The sequence below is a fragment of the Myxocyprinus asiaticus genome, chromosome 17 (assembly GCF_019703515.2).
Source record: "Myxocyprinus asiaticus isolate MX2 ecotype Aquarium Trade chromosome 17, UBuf_Myxa_2, whole genome shotgun sequence".
NCBI lineage: Eukaryota > Metazoa > Chordata > Actinopteri > Cypriniformes > Catostomidae > Myxocyprinus > Myxocyprinus asiaticus.
The window spans coordinates 18,288,453-18,311,821 of record NC_059360.1 but is presented as its reverse complement, the minus strand read 5'-3'; the positions used below and the strand labels follow the sequence as shown (position 1 = coordinate 18,311,821).

Below are 23,369 nucleotides of genomic sequence, written 5' to 3'. Positions count from 1 at the left end.
GTCAAACAGTTTTATTATACTTATTTTATATATTTTTCTTATTTTCCATGACTTTTTCATGACTAGAAAACTGCATTGCAAAATTCAAGGTTTTTCAGGACAAGTGGGAACCCTGGACGTCCTGGTGTCAATGTCACACACTGTGCCCATTTCACAAGCAAAAGGGAAACTCAAGCTGAGGTATCAGACTCAGGAGACTAGCTAGCCCTCGAAATGAACATGGATTTGTACAATGTCAGCATTTTTATTTCCCCAAACTATACTGTTTTTCGTTGAATACATAACTTGGCAAATTCTGCGATAATATACTTAATCAAGTGTTTGTTTCGTCAGACACGTCGATCTGACGTTGCATATTTTCATCCGTCCAAATATTCAGAAGAGCCCTGATTTCGCCTACTGATAGTACTGACTAATCTCCATTCTCCGTTGATCTGTTGAGGTAACCTGGTAGCTAGATATGAAAAATTGGGAAATGAGTATCTTGGTGCTGAAAACTCTGACCTAACTCAGCAAAACTCCATCTTTGACATTGTCCCCACCTCAAGGTCAAGGTCTTTGGCCCAAGGGTAATCGGTGGACCTCAGGGGCCCGAGAAAGCCCTAAGGAGCCACAATGAAGCCCCGGAAGTGACAGTGGGAACGAAAGTGGCGCTGGCACCCACTAGCACACCCTCATTTGGCCCGATAGTGAAAACTCGGCTATTGAAGGGCTTGTCCTTTTTTTAAAAGCCCAAAATCCAGTTTATGTCACAGCTATCTAACATGATTTACTACTTGCAATTGCTAGTCAGAGGCAGGTAGTATTAGGGGAGGGGATATTTTCATTCTAGAGAGCAATTTATAAGACAAAAAAGGGACACGCCTATAAGATCAATCATCAATACTTTTGGGCCATTTTCTCGAAAGAAAATTTTAAATGTGTAAATTTGCTGAAGGTATATTTTGTCAAAACGAAGGCTCCAATTACACTAGAGGAGTTAAAAGCTAACAGAGATGGCCTGCAAGCCAAAAAAACTCTTTTTTTTTTTAAAAGGACAAGTTAGATGGGAGAGTGAAGGAAACAGCCAAAAAGTGTCCAGCATAAATGGGAACTACTTAAAAATCATCCAAGATGGACACCTCATTAAGCTGGCTGAGAGTGTCTTCAAGGCAAAGGGTGGCTTCTTTGAAGAAGCTAAAACATAAGATTTGTGTAACATACCTCAATGTGTGTTATTTAATAGTTTTGGTGACTTTGCGATTATTTTGAATGTGGAAATTTTAATAATAAAGAGTAGGTGTGTCCAAATTTCTGACTGGTATTGTATATGCTTTTGCAGCTATTATTTATTTGTATGGTCATGTGATCTAACAGTGCATGGTCAAACAATAAAAATAGCATCAAATACTGCATGTACATGATTTGGAGGAGGATGAATCATGAGCCATGTCTTTGACAGACTTGAGGAGTAGCCTTGGGCTGGAGGTTGTTGGGATTCCACACTGTCTCCGATGATTCCTCTGCTGCTGCTGTTTCAGTGCCTAGAAGAGTTTCCATACATCCACCAATTACATACCATAGGATACTGATATGTCGCCTACTTTGAGGAAGACTACTTGCTCAATGATTGAACCAGCAAACAGAGACTAAAGAATGCCATTTGTGGCATAATGTTGATTACCATAGAAAATTATTTTGTGAAAAACAACATACATACATACACACATACACACATATACACACATACACACACACACACACACACACACACTACCGGTCAAAAGTTTTGAGACACTTGACCGAAATGTTTCTCATGATCTTAAAAATCTTTTGATCTGAAGGCGTATGCTTAAATGTTTGAAATTAGTTTTGTAGACAAAAATCTAATTGTGCCAACATATTAATTTATTTCATTATAAAACTAAAATTTAATAATAAAAAAATAAACTTTTTTGAAATTGATGACTTGGACCAAATAATAAAGAAAAGCAGCCAATAAGTGCCCAACATAGATGGGAACTCCTTCAATACTGTTTAAAAAGCATCCCAGGGTGATACCTCAAGAAGTTGGTTGAGAAAATGTCAAGAGTACATGTCTGCAAATTCTAGGCAAAGGGTGGCAACTTTGAAGATGCTAAAATATAACACAGTTTTGATTTATTTTGGATTTTGTTTAGTCACAACATAATTCTTATAGTCCCATTTATGTTATTCCATAGTTATGATGACTTTAGTATTATTCTAAAATGTGAAAAAAAAAATTATAATAAAGAATGAGTAAGTGTCTCAAAATTTTTGACCAGTAGTGTGTGTATACATACATATATATATATATATATATATATATATATATATATATATATACACACACACACACACACACACACACACACACACTGGCGGCCAAAATTTATGTACAAATAGTGTACAGATTTTGCTCTTATGGAAAAAAAAAAATTGGTACTTTTATTCATCAAAGTGGCATTCAACTGATCATAGTGTACAGTCAGGACATTAATAACATGAAAAATTACTATTACAATTTGAACAAAATTTCAGAACCTCTTAAACTACTTCAAAGAGTTCTCATCAAAAAATCCTCCACATGCAGCAATGACAGCTTTGCAGATCTTTGGCATTCTAGCTGTCAGTTTGTCCAGATGCTCAGGTGACATTTCACCCCACACTTCCTGTAGCACTTGCTAAAGATGTAGCTGTCTTGTCGGGAACTTCTCATGCACCTTACAGTCTAGCTGATCCCACAAAAGCTCAATGGGGTTAAGATCCATAACATTCTTTTCCAATTATCTGTTGTCAAATATCTGTTTCTTTGCCCACTCTAACCTTTTCTTTTTGATTTTCTGTTTCAAAAGTGGCTTTTTCTTTGCAATTCTTCCCATAAGGCCTGCACCCCTGAGTCTTCTCTTTACTGTTGTACATGAAACTGGTGTTGAGTGGGTAGAATTCAATGAAGCTGTCAGCTGAGGACATGTGAGGTGTCTATTTCTCAAACTAGAGACTCTGACTCTGTGTACACCTTTGTATGAAATCTTCAGTTTTTTGGCAGTTTCAAGCATTGTATAGCCTTCATTCCTCAAAACAATGATTGACTGATGAGTTTCTAGAGAAAGCTGTTTCTTTTTTGCCATTTTTGACCTAATATTGACCTTAAGACATGCCAGTCTATTGCATACTGTGGCAACTCAAAAACAAACACAAAGACAATGTTAAGCTTCACTTCATGAACCAAATAGCTTTCAGCAGTGTTTGATATAATGGCAAGTGATTTTTTAGGACCAAATTAGCAATTTAGCATGATTACTCAAGGATAAGGTGTTGGAGTGATGGCAGCTGGAAATGGGGCCTGTCTAGATTTGATCAAAAATGACTTTTTTCAAATAGTGATGGTGCTGTTTTTTACATCAGTAATGTCCTGATAATACTTTGTGATCAGTTGAATGCCACTTTGTGAATTAAAGTACCAATTTCTCTGAAACAGCAAAATCTGTACATTATTCCAAACTTTTGGCCGCCAGCGTATATATATATATATATATATATATATAAACGTTTATAGTAAGTAGTTACAATGCAAGCGATGGGACCAGTCCATAAACATTAAAATACACAAAAGTGTTTCGAAGTATAGCCACAAGACGTAACATTATTTGTGTTAACATGATTTTATCTGAAAAAAAGCAATATGGGTTATGGTGTTTTACCAGATTACAGTGTTTACTCTGTGCTGTTGCCATGACAACGAAGTTGTAATATTGGATATAATGTTGCACAGATGTGGCTATACCTTTAAAAAAGTGTGAACTGTAATATTTATGAACTGGCCGCATTCACTTCCAATCTAAGTGCATTAGTGTAACCACAAAATAAATGTTAAAATAAACAAGTCAGGACGAGTCAAAATTATTTTTTGTTGTAATCAACATTATGCCACAAATGCTGTACAGTAATTGTTATTTATACCCTGATACTGACTTAAACAATAATAAGAGATTTGCATGGCTACACCTGTTTGAGGGCCCTCTTGCTGTGTTTCTGTGACGGAGAGATGAGTTTGCTGCTGGAAACTGATGGAGACGAACAACGTGATTGTGGTGAGGAAGGCTGAGACTGCAGTTTCGTCGGTACTGAGAATCATATGAGAATAATGCATTATATCCATGTTTGCATATCGGAGCCCATAAATACACATACCAAACATGTTTGCATACGCAACTGTGCACATCTATAAACAGCCTTTTGCTTTTAATTTGATTCAATCATGACTAATCAAGATTTTTTTCAATATAACTGCACAAATGCAATTGTACTTTGTACAGTCTATAATAGGTTGCATGCTGTACACTGAACTCTTCAATATGTTGTTTATAAAGCTAAAAACAAAACTGTATTGAGTCAGAACCATTAACAATCTAGCCACAATGTATTTCACTGTAGCATGAAAATACAGTAATCAAAGCATGTTTGTAAAACTTAATATAGGTTTTCTATATACAAGTATTTTCACAAAGAGAATTACTTGATCAAACTAACCAACTAAATAGCTATCATGAATTATATGTTGCTACTGCGATGATTATTTCCTGGTCTTTGCAGAGTTTGTTTCTTCCTCTATGACACAACAATCCTCACATTTCCAATACTACATCAAGATGAAAGTCTTACTTACAGTACTTGTTTCTGCATGAATTCACTCCGTTAGAGAGCATTATTCTCAAAAATGTATTTTAAAAGTTTCTGCAAGATGGCTTGGAGTAAAGCCTGCGTTTGGCTAGCTTCACACTGCTCTCACATATATGAGGAAGTGGTATCAATCTCGCAAAAAAAAAAACAAAAAAAAAAACAATTTCCTGTTTAAAGGATGTTTTGCATTCAAAGAATAATATGGTTCGAAAGGGGCACAGCTCACCTAAAAGTGAGGTCACATACTGTATAAGAGCCAACATATGACTTGGCCCAGCAGTGACTCTATGCCCAGCAGTGAATGATTTGAGTCATGAATTTTAACACTGATCATGTGACCAAATTTACATACTGTTCCCTTCAAACTGATATATTGGCCAGGCCGATTTATCAGCCGATATTTGGCCATTTTGAGATGATTGGCATGTGCTAATTGCTGTATGTGATAAGCACATTAACAGAAGTGGTAATTCCACCTAGTGTCAGCTACAAAATCTGCAGATAATCTTGTCTAGTATTGTTAAAAAAAGACTCCAATAATTAATAAATAATATTGTTTATGTTTACTTGATGAATAGAAATTATATATATATATATATATATTTACTGTATTTACTATATTTACTGCAGGACTGCATATTTTGTTCTGGACATCTAAGATATAACATTGGATTATTCACACAAGCAAATTGACAGACAAGTAAAAAATGGCTCATGTTGAGGAAAACTGCCTAAGGTAAGAGTAGCTATTTGGGGCTTACAGCAGCAGTGATCGCTGCATAAAGAGACATTTGTATTTGATGTTTTACAAATATCATATTTCACTTTGTGATTCTTTTGAAAATCTTTCAAACTGTGGTATTAGGGCAGCCAAATAAACTGTACAGTCGCATTCCTGAGAATTAGAGTTTTCATTTGATATACAGTTTGATATGAGTCTAGAAGTCTAGAAGTTTATATACACCATAGCCAAATACATTTAAACTCAGTTTTTCACAATTCCTGACAAATAATCATAGAAAACATTCCCTGTCTTAGGTCAGTTAGGATTACTACTTTATTTTAAGAATGTGAAATGTCAGAATAATAGTAAAGAGAATGATTTATTTCAGCTTTTATTTCTTTCATCACATTCCCTGTGGGTCAGACGTTTACATGTACTTTGTTAGTATTTGGTAGCATTGCCTTTAAATTAACTTGGGTCAAACGTTTTGTGTAGTCTTCCACAAGCTTCTCACAATAAGTTGCTGGAATTTTGGCTCATTCCTCTAGACAGAACTGGTGTAACTGTGTCAGGTTTGAAAGCCTCCTTGCTTACACACGCTTTTTCAGTTCTGCCCACAAATATTCTATCGGATTGAGGTCAGGGCTTTATGATGGCCACTCCAATACCTTGACTTTGTTGTCCCTAAGCCATTTTGCCACAATTTTGGAGGTATGCTTGGAGTCATTGTCCATTTGGAAGACCCATTTGCACCCGAGCTTTAACTTCCTGGCTGATGTCTTGAGATGTTGCTTCAATATATCCACATCATTTTCCTTCCTCATGATGCCATCTATTTTGTGAAGTGCACCAGTCCCTCCTGCAGCAAAGCACCCCCACAAAATGATGATGCCACCCCCATGCTTCACGGTTGGGAAGGCTTGCAATCCTCACCCTTTTACCTCCAAACTTAACGATGGTCATTATGGCCAAACAGTTCAATTTATGTTTCATCAGACCAGAGGACATTTCTCCAAAAAGTAAGATCTTTATCCCCATGTGCACTTGCAAACTGTAGTCTGGCTTTTTTTATGGTGGTTTTGGAGCAGTGGCTTCTTCCTTGCTGAGCAGCCTTTCAGGTTATGTTGATATAGGACTCATTTTACTGTGGATATAGATACTTGTTTACCTGTTTCCTCCAGCATCTTCACAATATCCTTTGCTGTTGTTCTGGGATTGATTTGCACTTTTCGCACCAAACTACATTAATCTCTAGGAGACAGAATGCGTCTTCTTCCTGAGCGGTATGATGGCATGGTGTTTATACTTACGTACTATTGTTTGTACAGATGAACGTGGTACCTTTAGGCATTTGGAAATTGCTCCCAAGGATGAATCAAGACTTGTGGAGGTCCACAGTTTTTTTTCTGAGGTCTTGGCTGATTTCTTTAGATTTTCCCATGATGTCAAGCAAAGAGGAACAGAGTTTGAAGGTAGGCCTTAAAATACATCCACAGGTACACCTCCTATCAGAAGCTAATTGGCTAATTGTCTAAATGCTTGACATCATTTTCTGGAATTTTCCAAGCTGCTAAAAGGCACAGTTAACTTAGTGTATGTAAACTTCTGACCGACTGGAATTGTGATATAGTCAATTAAAAGTGAAAAAATCTGTCTGTAAACAATTGTTGGAAAATGTCATGCACAAAGTAGATGTCCTAAACGGCTTGCCAAAACTATAGTTTGCTAATATGAAATATGTTAAGTGGTTAAAAAATTAGTTTTAATGACTTCAACCTAAGTGTATGTAAACTTCTGACTTCAACTGTATGCCTGACTTATGTATCGGGGGATTTTAACATTTTAAAACGTAAACTTTTTTCGCAACATAGCGCTCCCTTTTGGACCTGTCGGTGGCTCCACAGAGTTAAGTTTTTAAATTGTATTATGCACTATATATCGGCCACCCTGCTCTGTAGATATTGGTATCGGCCATATCAGTTGACCACTAATTAATTTATAATATAAAACAAATCTTGTAGCTTACTTGATAAGGTATTACAAACACAAATACTTTTAAATCGTGTAAATATCCTAGTCTATCATAATGGACATTATTTATTTAGTGAGGATTTCTGATTTAGCCAACTCATCCAGTTTACTGTTGACTGTAGAGCTTTTTAGTCATTTGTAAATACCGGGGTTCACACACTTTTGGATTTATTCCCATGACTTCTCCATGGCCTTTCCAGTTGTTTATGATTACTGGATAAGGATTCTAAAAAATCATTCTGATTCAGACCAATTCAGAATGATTTGTGAACCAGTTTGACCAATTCACTAAAAAAAAAAAGAATTGACTCAAAAGAACAATCCACTCACATATCAGACATCACTACACCTTGCAAGCAATGTTTTATTTTACATGAGAGCATTAGTTAGCAGATTAAATATTTTAGAGCTCAGCACAACTAGAAGAATTTCCATGACATTTTAATTAAGTTTCCAGCGGTGGAAAACACATTGCTCACTGCATCTTTTTTTGTCATATAGAATGAGACTATCATTCTGCATAAAATTTTTGGGTAAATTATATCGTTATATAGTTCTCGATTTGCCAGTAATGACATAAGAAAATGTGTTACCTCTCCTTTTCCACCTTCCTCTGCAGCCATCTTTGCTGTTGGTGGTGGTGCTGTTATTTTCTGTGCATCGGGTATCAGACATGTTATCACTGCTGTCCTCTGAGGCCTCTTCTGACAGCTCCTTCACCGCATCTGCAATGTCCTTCTGCTCATACGTAAACACAAACCATACACAATAAGACCGAATACTAATTTTCAATGCAGTCCTACAACCCCTTTGAATCTGATCAAAGTGTTGGTATGTTAATTAATACATAGTATAGATAAATAGGACCATACAACGCATATTTAGCATATTTAAATCATCTCATCACTGACAGGTGTGGTCTATTATGATAACATTATGTAATCATTAAAAAATGTGTACAATACACCCCTGGAGTCGCGAGTTCGAATCCAGGGTGTGCTGAGTGACTCCAGCCAGGTCTCCTAAGCAACTAAACTGGCCCAGTTGCTAGAGAGGGTAGAGTCACATGGGGTAACCTCCTCGTGGTCACTATAATGTGTGGTTCTCGCTCTCGGTGGGGCGCATGGTGAGTTGTGCGTGGATGCCGTGGAGAATAGCGTGAAGCCTCCACACACGCTAGGTCTCCGCAGTCACGCGCTCAACAAGCCACGTGATAAGATGCGTGGATTGATGGTCTCAGACGCGGTGGCAATTGAGAATTGTCCTCCGCCACCCGGATTGAGTCACTACGCCACCACGAGGACTTAGACCGCATTAGGAATTGGGCATTCCAAATTGGGGAGAAAATTTTATAATCAGCACAGTAAACTTCCAATGTGTTATACAACATAACCCTCTAGACTTTAGAAACTAAATAAAGCAATGGAAAACATGTGCTCAGGCTTAGCACCTGTTAGAATCTTTGGCTGGAGCTATGGCATTATTCACAAGTTGTTATTTGCTAAAATCAAAAACTTTTGTGTGAACTATTCCTTTAAGTATATTTACCAACCTTCAGTGTATAGACTCCCATTCGACCAGGGACTTTATAGAAGATCCCTTCCTCTCCACGTGAGTTTGTATGGAGCATGGCATTGAGACAGGCAAGAGGGGAAGTCCCACTGAATAATGAAAAATCAGCAAGTTTAATCAATGTCACCGCTTTCACACAACTGAGAAACTGAAACAAATGATCATATTTCACTAGTCTTTTGACTTATATTATGCATATAAATATATAGAGAATACTGGAAACATGCTACATTACTAAAGATTTGACTGAATGTGGTCTAAAGTTTTTAAAATATTCTGATGTTTGGATTTTGATCTGGCAAAATCAACGTTATAACAATTTAATTTTGTTAGGAGTTCAGAGTAATGTTTAAGTTCACAGCCATTTAAATAAATAAATAAATAAATAGAGTCAATATTGCATGGAAAAGTGCTGTAAGTATTTTTTTTTAATAGCATGCATTCAATTACCCTACTGCCTGACTTTTTATATATCTTTTGCTACCTACTGAGAAGTCATTGCTGACATACTAAATTTGCATTCTTTTAAGACAGTTAAATATGAAATTATACGCAAAATAAATGAGTTTAAAAATAAATGTATAAAAGGACATAAAATGTTTATTATAATTTGCATGTGAATTAGTTTTCCCTAATAATTATAATAGCTTTTGTCCATTATTGATCTTACTAATATTGAATAAAGAATCAAACTGATTTTAAAATAGGCTTAAAAAATTGTTGAAAATTCTGTCCTAATTTACTCATTCTTATGTCGTTCCAAACCCATATGACTTTTTATGTGGAACACAAAAAGAAATGTTTTAATGAATATTGCAAGCAGTCTTTTCAATAAAATAGAAGTGGACAGTGCCTCACTTTAAAGCTTAAAAGTTCGCAGCTTTAAAGTAAAGCTTTAAAGTATTCATGCTGCTCGTGCATCATTTTACAAGTCTTCTGAAGGCATATGACCTTCAAAGAAACAACTCAACATTTAAGTTATTTTTCAGTAACAATTTTGACGTTCGTTGCACATTCACAGGCGCTATGAAAGAAGCTTGTTCACGGTGGTTCGCGTTCACTCGAAAACTTGCATTGTTTCTAGCAAAGTTAGGCACTATTCCCTGCCACTGTATTCAAAATACGGCTCGCGGTAATCATTAAAACACCTTTTCTGTTCTGTGTAAGAAATAAAGTGATTTGGGTTTTGAACACAATTAAGGTGAGTAAATAATGACAGAATTTTTATCTCTGGGTTAACTTTTCCTTTAAGAAGAATAAATAGGGGTCACACATTCAGTACAGGAGATATTCTGGAGAATCTTCAATCGGAAGCAAAACTGGCAACAACAAACCCAGCCACTAGCTATTTTAGAGGACATGCACTATGGTAAATGTCATGGTCATAGGTCCTCTCTCTTGTGGTTTAAAGAGTCCCTTGCATGCTGTGTCAACTGAGGACAGGTTAATAACATGCACAGGGATTGGCTAGTGGATTTTAGTAAGTTGGGTGGGGGTGGGGGGGTATACTACTGTATAATCTTACCTTCTGGAAGACAACAGAGTAATTAAACAAAAAAGAAATGTGATAATTAGATATGTGGGTGCAATAAATTGGCTTTGTAAAAATATATCAAGACAATTAATAAAATAAAATAAAAAACAGCATATGTGGTACATAACCTGAACTGGAAACAATAAAGTGTATTTAATAAAGAAATTGCTTATTTGATAAAGAATCTGTACATGTGGACAAACATCTGGAGAATGACCTCACCTTATCTCCTTGAGTCGTTCTCTCTGAATCACTTGTAGGATCTCTTTATGACTCATCGGTGTGTTCGGATACTTCTCCAGAACCTGTGAACAGTATTTATGGGAACAAGTGAACAACTCAGTATTGACTCACACTTTAGCAGCAACCACAAAGAAACAATCAAGTAGAATATCTGATGGTCTGTTCAAAAGTGATTTGGTTAGACGGCAATGCCTTTAAATTCTTTTATTTGTTGACCTCAAAGTAGCAGACAACCCTCTTTTTAAAAAGATTTTGATGGTTTATCACTGCTTTTTTTGTTGTTGTTTTTAAATGGTTGATGCCAATACTGATATCTCTGGAGATTAGAGAGACCGGTGGCCGATATTATGCAGATCTATCACTGTTAAAAAAAAAAAAAAAAAAAAAAATCTGTTAAATTTACAGTAAAATTCTGGCAGCAGTGGTTGCCAGAAATTTACAGAAAAAAAAATACGGTGTCCATCTTTCAGGCTTTACGGGATGTAATTCTGATGCTTGTATATTTTACGGTTCACTACCGTTTATAGTATTAAATGATATAAACTTGATATACTGTACTAACCTTCTGAAACTATAAAAGTCTGCTTTTCACATTAAAATGTATTGTTAATCACCGTAGAAACCAGGGACTAAAAAATAAATGTTTTTCATTTCGGTTCGTTCTGAGCGAAAACTGTATTTTTTCATTCTCATTCCAGCGCTCCGCTGCCTCCTTTCCAATTGGTAACCGGTTAGAATGAAACTGAAGAATGGTTAATAGTTCTTTTTTTTTTTTTTTTTTTTAATGACAGTACTCAGTGCCAAGGATGGGTGATCAGTGATAAGTTATATAAGCAATAATCAGCATAGAAATCATACCAAACAAAGTATACAGTAGCATATACTGTATAAAATAACTTCTAATCAAAAAATGTATTCTTAAGATCAAATACATCCCCAAAAATATTTAAAATATTTCTAATATACATCTGGCCATCTAAAATCAATTATTAGCCAAAATCTCTCTCTCTCCTGCATATACACATACACACACACACACACACACACACACACACACACACACACTGCTTGGTCGTGTTTGGACTAAACATCATCTTATGCGGGCTGAATTGTTTTATTTTAACCATGTAATAATTATTTCATTATTTTATTTTAATTATTTGTTGTAATTACAGATCTGCTTCTCAGTCAAAACCCAGCAGCATCAAATCTATATCAATGCATCTTATCAAACAATAATTCAGTGAAGAGTAGAAAACAACTAAGAAATGTATTTTTACCTCAATATTTTTACTTGTATCAGGATTAATCATGCATCTATATGTTGTAATTATATATGGTTAATTCTATATAGTCTAAAAGGTCTTCAGCACGTCACAGAAGGCTACATCCACAACATGCATTAAGGCAAAGAAATGTGTGATGCAGCAGTTTCCTTCAGAATCAAAATAGAAAAGCCTAATTTTGGGGGGCAACAGGAAGTCATTGTCACGTTGTCTCCCTCCTGTTTCTATGGACTCTTATTTTGAAGTTTCCCCCTGGACTCCATTTCCCATAGTGCAATGCCCTTATCACCTCCATTTGTTCCTGATTACCCTCACCTGTCTGCCATCCCCTCATTAGTTCTGTTGTGTATAAATACCCTCCAGCGTTGTTCATTTTTTGTCAGTTCTCGTTGATCTAGACTTGTGATAGTTTGTTTATGGCACGCCATGTTATTATATATATCTCCATCTTCATTAAAGTCTGCAAATAGATCTCTCGCCTCTTTCTTCTTCATCTTCACCACCACAACACGTGACAGTTATGTAATTCTGTAATTTCACTGTAATAAACCATCTAGACTTTGGTTTCAAGAAAAAAAAAACATCGGAATGAAATGAAGCAGTTACCAACATTTAAAAATAACGTTTTCACAGTGGAACAATTGAAAGGGTCTTCGTTCCCTTTTTTGCAAAAAAATAAAAAATAGTTTTTGGTTTTCGTTCCTTGGAACATTTTCAGTCCCTGATAGTAACTATCAGGCCACATGAATGATTTAAAGTAAGGATGGGCATTTCAGAGGGCCTGGGTAGCTCAGTGGTAAAATACGCTGGCTACCACCCCTGGAGTTCGCTGGTTTGCTAGTTCAAATCCCAGAGCATGCTGAGTGACTCCAGTCAGGTCTCCTAAGCAACCAAACTGGCCTGGTTGCTAGGAAGGGTAGAGTCACATGGGGTAACCTCCTCTGGTTGCTATAATGTGGTTTGTTCTCAGTGGGGTGTGTGGTGAGTTGAGTGTGGTTGCCACGGTGGATGGCATGAAGCCTCCACATGCGTTATGTCTCCGTGTCAACATGCTCAACAAGCCACGCAATAAGATGTGTGGGTTGGCAGTCTCAGACACAGAGGCAACCAGGATTCACCACCCAGACTGAGGCAAATCACTACACGACCACGAGGACTTAGAAGCACATTGGGAATTAGGCATTCCAAATTGGGAGAAAGGAAAAAAAAAAAAAGATGGGCATTTCAAGTCATTTTGTAATCAAGTACTCTACATAAAAAAAAATGGCAGCTTTCAAAATCAACTTTCAAATTTTTAACCTGTTTTTCTTATTTAAAAAAATGAGCACTATTTATAAACAACAAGAAAAATAAACATTTTCACATACACAGAAACATATTTTCCAAGTCTTAATAATCAATACACTGTTTAAAAAAAAAAAAAAAAAAAAAAAAATCCTGTTAAATTTACAGTCAAAAACTGGCAGCTGTGGTTGCCAGAACTTCACCGTAAAAAATACGGTAACCACGTTTCAGGCTTTACGGGATGTAATTTTGATGCCTGTATATTTTACGGTGCATTACCATCGTTTATATTATTAAATAATAAACTTGATAAACCTTCTGAAACTGTAAACATCTGCTTTTCACTTTATAATGTATTGTTAATCACTGTAGTAATTACAGAAGGGCACATGATGACAGGAAATTCATCAGTAGTGGCGATTCCAGGAGCAATGACCAATAAACATGTAGAGACAGTGTTCAGTGTCACTCACACAAACAATGAACACCATCAGGGTAACATGTGAAATTAAAATAATGCAGTAAACATTAACTAAACTACATTAAATATGACACAGAACACACCAATGTATATAACATATTAAAAATAAGAAGAAACATAACCATTCCCATAAAATATAATGAAATGTGATAGGTCACGCAGGGACTTCTGGGAACGCCAGATTATTGTTTTTCACCACAGATTTAACAAAAGTTTACCATAAAATTATACAGTAAAATCATACTTTTTACATATAAAAACAAAAGATTTACAATATTTTACCATAAAACAATGACATGTATTGCCTTAAGTATATAATTATTATAATTTTTATCATGTTAAATATATTATAATTTTTTACTGTATAACATATTTTTTACCATAGCATTTTTACATTCTCTTACAATTAAAATTACATACATTTTAGTAGCAGAATTTTATTTATTTAGTTTTTTAAACCGTATTTGCGCAAAATTCCAACAAAAAAATTTTTTTAAATAACTGAAAACAAAATATATGCACTATCCATTGACAAGGTTGTAATTACATTTTTGAACTGATACTAGGCCACATGACCACTTCTGTTAACTGGACAATCAGGCAGTTATCGGCCAATACATTGGCCTATCATTACTTCTGACTAGAAACCACTACTTAGTTAGAAAAAAAACATGTTAATTTGGGTGAGATACCCACTACACTCTAAAGTCACTCTAGGTATCTCCGAGAGTGTAGTTATTTTAAAACAGATCTCTAACGGAATATTATTATTAACGATAATATTCTTGCGTCCGGAGATTCACAAGTTTCTATGTATGCAATGTGCAGCACGAACAAGCAAATATCTGCAGTTGCATTTGCATGATCAACATGCAATGAGACGTTCTATTTGCATTGTTGTGTTTTAGGAGTTTTGGAAATGCAGACAGACTCCAGACATTCCAGAGATCTGTGGCTTTAAGCCACACATGAAGTCAGCGGCTGGATCAAGGCCCAAGAAAGGCAGTTTCTTCCCTGCCGTGTCTCGGTGATGACATGATCTAACATCCGGCGTTCATTTCATTCATCCTGGATTTTTCTTCTTCAGGGATCAATAAAGCACATTTATCCAGCTTGTATGAAACTCAGTTTATTGGGATGCATCTGCTGTACAGTTCCCACAAAAAGTATAGCAATCCCATTTCATTTGCAAGAAAATATCAAACCAACTGGCATCTGCAAACAAATTATGCTATACTTTACTCATTTTAAAATGGACATAATTTACAAACCTAGATAGCACATGTACATATCGAGCGTTTCAATTGGAAAGCATCACATCTACATTCTACTTCATTAACGTCTCAAAGACATCTGATGAATGTTGTTTTGACATCGGCGAGGAAAAGTCTTATAGAAGTATTGCAGATGAGCAAACGCTCTCATCACACACACATCAAATAGAAGTCTAGGTGACCTACATGTGATATCAGGGTGAGTTTGACAACCAGAAAGAGACCAAATACTGTAGGCCTACACTCATTGTTTTAACATGTAAACCCTAACAAACTTCTGTTTGTAACTTATTTTGCTTTAACGGTGCTTGTGCTATCTTTCATTCAAATAAAGGAGCTTCACTGAACTTTGAATGAATAATTTGACATCTTTTAATTGTACTTATTTATTAGTCTGTACTTTATTACCATGGTACAGGTGCATAACGTGAAACTGTGAATATATGTTGAGTTTCGGTTGAATCTTGAAAAGATATCGCAGAACAAATACATTGTTTACATGAAGTTATGAAAGAGCTATACGGGAAGTTTGACTGAATTCAACATGAATTATGACTAAAGTAAACAAGCGCCGCAAACATTGCTCTATGCCGACACGACCAGCTTAAACGGTCGCTGGTTGTGACAGTTTACAGCAGAAAACACGGTCGAATTCAAAGTAAGAATCATATTAATGTGTCCTCGCTAGGTTAAATACAAAATACTGTGTTGTTTGTGTTTAGGTGAGCTAAGCTAACAGACTAAGCAGCGAAGTGTCAGTAGTCTACATGAGTGCGCTGCGTTAGCAGCAGACAGCACGAACGTCAATCGTTCCATCAAATCACGACCCGGATGAAAAAGTTCCTAAATGGAACGTAATTATCCAGAAAAACGTGCAATGCGCGCGTCATGCCATTCTTTAAAGTGTACGGGTCTAAATCCACTTTTGTAGCTCCAGCCGAAACCAGGCCGCGAAATACATGCGCAACACTTCGCCTACACCAGCGGGTCATGAACTCATAAACACAGTTGTACAAGTGAGAGCACAGGACGAAAACAAGCCAAACAAACGCTTAAGAAGTCTTTCGTTTTACCGTTTTGGCGGCCTCTGCCCACGTCCTCCCCTTTTTCTTCTTCTGTCTTTCCCTCATGTCTGCGGTCGGTCGGGCAAAATCGACCCGATTTTCACAGGTTGCTGTAGAAAGAGTTGTTGTTGCTTTAGTTACCGTGCAAGACCGACCATTGCTGCCATATTGGGTTTTACTGTAAGACACCTATCACGTGACCCTCTGGGAAACGTCATCTACTGTACGATGACAGTCCAGACTCCAGGGGAAACCACCTAACCTCAGGCCATTGTTTTGATTTGTATAAACGTGTACAATTAGTTACACAAGTGTGTACATAGTAGCTATATATAGTATACATCTGCATTAAAGGCATTTAGAAGTCGCTCTAATTTTAGCTTTAGTTTCAGTGTTAGATTATCGTTGTCAATAGGTGGCGAGCATGCATTCTTGAATATTCATAAATACTCATAATATTGGAAAAATACGTTAAGTATTTGGACATTTAAGAAATACTTAAAAATGTATGAATGATTGCATATCAGAATATTGGCATTTTTAAATACAGATAGCGTAAGCGCGTCTTCATTCAAAACGGGTTTACTTAAAGAAGTTTGTTAGGTTTTAAATTATATATTAACATGTCCTTACATTAATTAACTTGTCCAAAGTTAATCTTATGAGCTACACCTGTGGTTACTCTGCTTGGAAAGTGAGAACTTGAGGGAAAATGACTTTATGCCTCCACTTAAAGGGATAGTTCACCCAAAAATAAATATTCTCTCATCATTTACTCACCCTCATGCCATCCTAGATGTGTATGACTTTCTTTCTTCTGCTGAACACAAATGAAGATTTTTAGAAGAATATTTCAGCTTTGCTGGTCCTCACATTGCAAGTGAATGGGTACCAAAACTTTGAAGCTCCAAAGTACATAAAGGCAGCATAAAAGTAAACCATACGCTCCAGTTGATAAATCTATAGCTTCAGAAGTGATATGATAGGTGTGGGCAGGGCCCACGCTGGCCAAATTGATGCCCTACACAGAGCTCTGTGATCTTTTATGCTGCCTTTATGTGCATTTGGACCTTCAAAGTTTTGGTCACCATTCACTTGCATTGGATGGATCAACAGAGCTGAGATATTTTTCTAAAAATCTTTGTGTTCAGCAGAAGAATGAAAGTCATGCACATCAGGGATGGAATGATGGTGAGTAAATGAGAGAATTTTTATTTTTGGGTAAACTATCCCTTTAATATGACATTTGGACCAGCTGGTTAAAAGTAATAAAAAAAAATTTAAAAATGGTTTAGAAAAGTGAAGATCTGAGAAAATTTAGAGCAATCAAATTATGGTTTGATATTTTGTTATCTAATGCAATTACATTCTTAAACTTTTAAGTGTGGCTTAAGTTTCCAAATAATTGTTGGGGCCACTATATGTATATATTTATATATACACTCACCGGCCACTTTATTAGGTACACCTTTACATCTTCTTATTCATGCGATTATCTAATCAGCCAATCGTGTGGCAGCAGTGCAGTGCATAAAATCATGCAGATATGGATCAGGAGCTTCAGTTAATGTTCACATCAACCATCAGAATGGGAAAAAAAATGTGATCTCAGTGATTTAGACTGTGGCATGATTGTTGGTGCCAGATGGGCTGGTTTGAGTATTTCTGTAACTGCTGATCTCCTCTACAAACCTGAATATGTACAAAACATACACCTTACTTCAAACACCTTACTTCTTACATTATTTCTTTGTCAATTATAAAACTTCTGCTAATTTTAATCTATACTTAAACTTTATATGTGGTATATAGAGCAGGTAATAGTTTTATACACATATTGAGAGATTATTTGTTTATGATACATTTATTGTTTGCATTTCTGTTCAAGAATGACATCACTTAAAAACGACAAGCTTAAACAGGATACACTAGCATTTTCAAGTATACAGGAGACAATTGTGCTTAAAATCCGTGCGCAAATCCAAAGCTAAATCAGAGTGATGCAAAAGACAAACTAGCTTAAAGCTCATTAAAAGAGAAAAGAATAATTAAAAGTGCTTTCTATGCTTATATTCCTTGCATGATTAATGCTCATGGTTGTTGGGTTGCCGCACAAGCCCCCATTGTAGAGGCTGGACATTGTTCCCCAGAGTTGGTTGAAGAAGAAGCAGATTGACTTGGCCCTTGGCACCTAGAGGAGGAAGGTAAAAATAAGGGTTAAATGCTGACAATTTTGGCATTCTGGGTAGCAGATGAATACTGTCAATAGTGGACGAGAAACGTGCAAGTTGTTCACCATGATCTGGCTTTCATGACCCGTGATGCAGTCGTCCTCTTTCTATAATGGCCAAAGTCACGTATCAAGTCTTGGGTCCTTATGTCTGACCTCTGAAGGTCAAGAGGAACCATGGTAGGTTGAGACATGTCCAGTTCCAGAAGCATGATGTTCTCAGCCTGTGCCAGAAAGAAAGGGGGAAAAAATGCTTTTTAGCAAATATTGAATGAATATTTTTAGCAAATATTGAATGAAGGTTTTATTTTTTACCATTACAGGTGGACTTCTTTTATTTCATTTCTTTATTTTTTGCTAATTGATAAACTTTTAAACAAAAAGTTACAAAATTATTACCAGATAATACATTTTAAAAATTATCATTATTGTTTCATACTATTCCAAAGACACTCAACATATAATTTTTTTTCTTATCTCTACACAATACCAACCCTGTATCTTGAAGGAGAACCGGATGCCACAGCATACTGACTAAGTGGTCTTTTGTATCCCACTACTGAAGTTGGCCTTTGCCTGACAAGAGGTGAGTTACTGGAAAAATTGAGAAAAGAAAATATTGTAAGAGAAGCATATCATCGTAAATGTCTTGTAATATTTGGAACAGTGCTATTCTTTCACTCACTTTTCTGAAGGGAGAATTGGTAAGACTCTCCACTGGTCTTCCTCGCTGTCAAAATGAAGGCGATTTATAATCTTATTCTTTTCCTCAGGAGGAATGAAGTTTTCGATTATAAGGTTTCTGGAGAAAAGGACAAGCGATAAGAACAAGATGTGTTTAGCCAACAACATAAACATAAATATGGAATGATATTTGTAACACTACCTGAATTTGAATTTTAGGCCTTGAATTTTGAATATGCATTTTTTAATGGAATGATATATGTGCCACAAGGACTTTAATTTGAATGTTTACTTAAAACTGAATATGTATTTTAAACTCGGATTACATTAAATGTGAAATTCCTATGTATGTGGCACAAATTCATATTAAAATTTTTATTACACTGATTCAGGTTACAAAATTTCAGATTAATGTAATCCAAGTTCAAAATGCATATTCAATTTTAAGTACTACAATTCAAATTCAAGTGCTTGTGGCACAAATATCATTCCATATGTCTATGCATGCACAAGGATTGTATGTTTTTGTAGTATATTTCTGAGTAAATCTGTGAGTATGAGGCCAGGTGTTGGACATACTTGAATTTCATCTCTCTTGTCAGCTCATTCATTGTCTGCTCCAGTTCTTGTCTCATTGTGACATGTTCATTGATGATATCTCCAATCTCAGACCTCACCAACTGCAGCTTACTGTAAAACTGTGAGATGAACAACCAATGCAATGTTGACTTGGGTGAAAGGCATGAAAGACTCAAAAATGAAAATTCTCCCATCATTTACTCACCCTCATGCCATCCTAGATGTGCATGACTTTTTTCTCCTGCAGAACACACATGAAGATTTTTAGAAGAATATTTCAGCTCTTTAAGTCCTCTCAGTGCAAGTAAATGGTGGCCAGAACTTTGAAGCTCCCAAAAATCACATAAAGGCAGCATAAAAGTAATCCATATGACTTCAGTGGTTTAATATATGTCTTCTGAAGTGATGCAATCACCTTGGATGAGAAATAGATCAATATTTAAATCATTTTACTATAAATCTCCACTTTCATTTTCACTAAGTGGAGATTTATTGTATAAAAAAAAAAATTAAAAAAAAGGACTTAAATATTTATCTGTTTCACACTCACACTTATCATATCACTTCTTAAGACATAGATTTAGCCACTGGAGTTGTATGGATTACTTTTATGCTCCCTTTATGTGGCTTTTGGAGCTTGAAAGGTCTGGTCACCATTCACTTGCATTGTACGGACCTACAGAGCTGAAATATTCATCTAAAAATCTTTGTTTATGTTCTGTAGAAGAAAGAAAGTCATACACATCTGGGATAGCATGAGGGGGAGTAAATGATGAAATAATTTTCATTTTTGGGTAAACTATCCCTTTTACTATGAAAAAGCTCTAAAATTTTAAACAAAAACAGATGGAAAATGGAAAAACAAAACAAAATTTAAGACACAGGTCACAGCTTAGCTTCTGTAATATAATAAACCTTTTTGTCTTAAATCCTGTCTGAAGTTCTTCCTGATAACTATAGGCATCAAATATTGCCATGTTAAAAACAAAAATTAAACCTGACAAAGAAGAACAAAGATTTTATTGATTGAACACAGGCTCATTGAAGAGACTAACTAAAGGAAGTACTTTGTCATGTCTGAAACGGCCACATAAAACATATACCGTGATATTTGATACAATAAGGTCCTAAATATCAATACTTAACTGTTGGATAATAACAAAAATATAATTTGCCCAATTTATATGTTAGTATGTAGTACAGCGAGTACTGTGTGTGAGTTGTGGCATTACACACCTTTCTAAGCTTCTTGGTCTTAAATTCCACCTCTTGCTGTAGCGTGGAGAACGTCTCTTTCAGTTCAATTGTCTCTTCATCTTGTTCAAACATCAGCTGTTGCATCTCCAATTCTTTTCTCTCCTAGCAGTGTTTATTACACACGTATCGTATTCTGATCCTTGAAATGCATTTATACTGTACAACAGGTATGCTTTGGTTATTTCTTCACTACTCTTACCTGCTCAGCAATCTCCTGCCTCTTCAGTTCCAACATTCTCTGCTGTTCATTGGTGTGGTCAATGATGTTTTTTCCTCCAACCAAAAGTTTACTTTCCATAGCCTACAAACAATCATGGCACACAATAGAATATGTAAGATATGATTAATATGATCTAGAACTTTGCTTGAAAAGAATAGCTAAGCGGAGAAAACCAACCTTGTACTTTTCAATCATGATTTCCATTGCTTGTTGCTCCTTCAGCAAATCTTCCACAGTCTTGACTTTCTCATCTAATGTGCCAAGTTTCCTGCGGAAATCTGACTTGTAATTGGCAGAGGTCTGTGCCATCTGCTGCCTCCACCAATATTCCTCTACACTCTCCTCATGTACTGTCTTGGCAATCTCCAACTGTCCTTCTCTGGGAGTTTCCACCTCTCCACTACTCATACTCCTCTTCATCCGCATACTATTTCTCCTCTGTCTCCTCCTTGCTTTGGCCAGCATCCCTCGTTCCTCAAGCTGCGACTTCAGACGGGCTATTTCCTCTTGGAACTCACGAAGCAGTGCATCTTTGGGGTCCTCGTTGATTTTTGGCTTGTTCCTGATGTTCTTCGCTCTGTTAGCATACCTCAGTGTGGTAAGAGTCTCATCATAGTGGCACGAAGCTGGTCCAATTGTGGCCACCATAACTGTTTTGGCGTTGCCTCCAAGGGAGTCCTGTAACAGGCGGGTGAGTTTGGAATCCCGGTAGGGAACATGGGTACTCTTCCCATCCACCAAGGCTGAGATAACATTTCCAAGGGCAGAAAGAGACAGGTTTATTTTGGTAGCCTCTTTAAACCTCTGTCCCTGTACACCTGTCTTGCTTTGGCGCTCACTGCCAGCCAGATCCACCATGTTTAACTTTCCAACACGAATGTGCTCCTCACCATCAATGCCCATTTCACTGCATTCAACAGTTATCACAAAAATCGCATGTGATCTTGAGCTCCGCTCATTCATCTTGGTGAATCCAACAGATCTTGACTGGTTCCCCAAGTTCATGACATGTTCAATTTCCTTTATGTTTTTGGTCACCACAGATGAGAGATCTTTGACGTAGACACCTAACTCTGGATTTTCCTTGAGCTCTAGTGTTTTGTTGTTGTCCTTGCACAGGAGATCTCTTATCTCTTCTTGATATATCTCAAGATAAGACACTCTCACAAGATACTGTTGGTTCTGAGATCGGGATATTTGAGTGAAAATGTGGTGAAATGAATTTGGGATGACTCCCCTTGTCTCCGGGTTGGTGGACACACCTTCCATTGTATATGTTTTGCCAGTGCCAGTTTGGCCATACGCAAATATAGTTCCATTGAAACCAAGCAAAACAGATTCAATGAGAGGTTTACATGCATAATCATACAACTCGTTTTGTTTTGAACCCATGTCGTAGACTGCATCAAACGTGAACGTTTTCATGAGGCTTCCGGATGATTTTGGATTACGCACGCTCACCTGTCCCAGTCTGACGTCTACTTCAACAATTCTGTCGTGATTCATCGCTTCTTCTTTCTTGTTTAACGGGCGGCACCGCACCACCACTTTGACCGCCTCTGATTTTTTGCCAATCGACATGGAGCGTGGTCTCAACGGGCTGTTTCTATTCATCATCTTTCTGAAAATTATTTACAAAGCCTTTGCGTTTTAAATATTCTGCTATGTCACATATGGACGATGGGAAACGTGAAAACGCAGTGATTAGCCATAAGATGCGCACATTGCCATGCAGAATAAAAAAGACCTTTCTGAATAAGGCGAATACAATTCCGTCACATGAAAACGTACTTAGCGCAAAACATCTTGGTCCAACGCCCAAGGTAGAGATAAGGCTCCATCATAACATGCAGCTCCATTCATTGAGCTCCACAGAAAGCGAGCATCTCTCATCTGCTCTGTCAGTACACACCCTGCTCCGTCACAGACAATAGAGAGCGCAAGTGACGCTCACACGCGCGCAAGGCTATAGCTGATAGGTAGACTATCAGTTTTTTTTCGCGTGAGATGGTGACGCATTCTGAATCGGTTGCAGTGGTTCAATGATACGATTAGCGTTGATTTAGTAATTAATAATTAATTGCCTATAGTAAAACACAATCATGGATTATAGTTAAACAGTTTATGATTTTTAATGCAACCTAATGTTCTGTTTGGAGATAAAGACTTTTGTAATCTTACGGTAGAGGATTAAACTAAATGTCGGCTTTAAACGTCCTCTAT

General features: G+C 36.5%; 2 protein-coding genes across 3 annotated transcripts in view; both read right to left on the bottom strand.

The window, feature by feature from the left end:
* LOC127455030 (putative Polycomb group protein ASXL2) overlaps nt 1–16,349 on the bottom strand; it is a 29,305-nt gene extending 12,956 nt beyond the window's left edge. The window contains exons 1-6 of one of the 2 annotated variants that reach the window (XM_051722563.1): nt 16,186–16,349; nt 10,767–10,849; nt 8,991–9,099; nt 8,032–8,176; nt 4,009–4,127; nt 1,400–1,523 (exon numbers count right to left, since the gene is read on the bottom strand). In XM_051722563.1, coding sequence (XP_051578523.1) covers nt 1,400–1,523; nt 4,009–4,127; nt 8,032–8,176; nt 8,991–9,099; nt 10,767–10,849; nt 16,186–16,242 — 637 coding nt within the window. In that variant the 5' untranslated portion in view covers nt 16,243–16,349. Of the gene's footprint in view, nt 1–1,399; nt 1,524–4,008; nt 4,128–4,669; nt 4,826–8,031; nt 8,177–8,990; nt 9,100–10,766; nt 10,850–16,185 lie in introns of those variants that run through there. The other variant, XM_051722564.1, reaches the window with a different exon arrangement.
* A 1,657-nt stretch (nt 16,350–18,006) lies between these two features.
* On the bottom strand, nt 18,007–23,057 carry LOC127455037 (kinesin-like protein KIF3B). The gene is made up of 8 exons (XM_051722585.1): nt 21,324–23,057; nt 21,126–21,227; nt 20,906–21,028; nt 19,670–19,788; nt 19,092–19,208; nt 18,901–19,000; nt 18,473–18,630; nt 18,007–18,367 (listed from the first exon to the last, which is right to left on the bottom strand). The coding sequence occupies exons 1-8, from the start codon at nt 22,761–22,763 to the stop codon at nt 18,268–18,270; spliced, it is 2,259 nt and encodes a 752-aa protein (XP_051578545.1). The 5' UTR covers nt 22,764–23,057; the 3' UTR covers nt 18,007–18,267.
* Nucleotides 23,058–23,369: the final 312 nt, after the last annotated feature.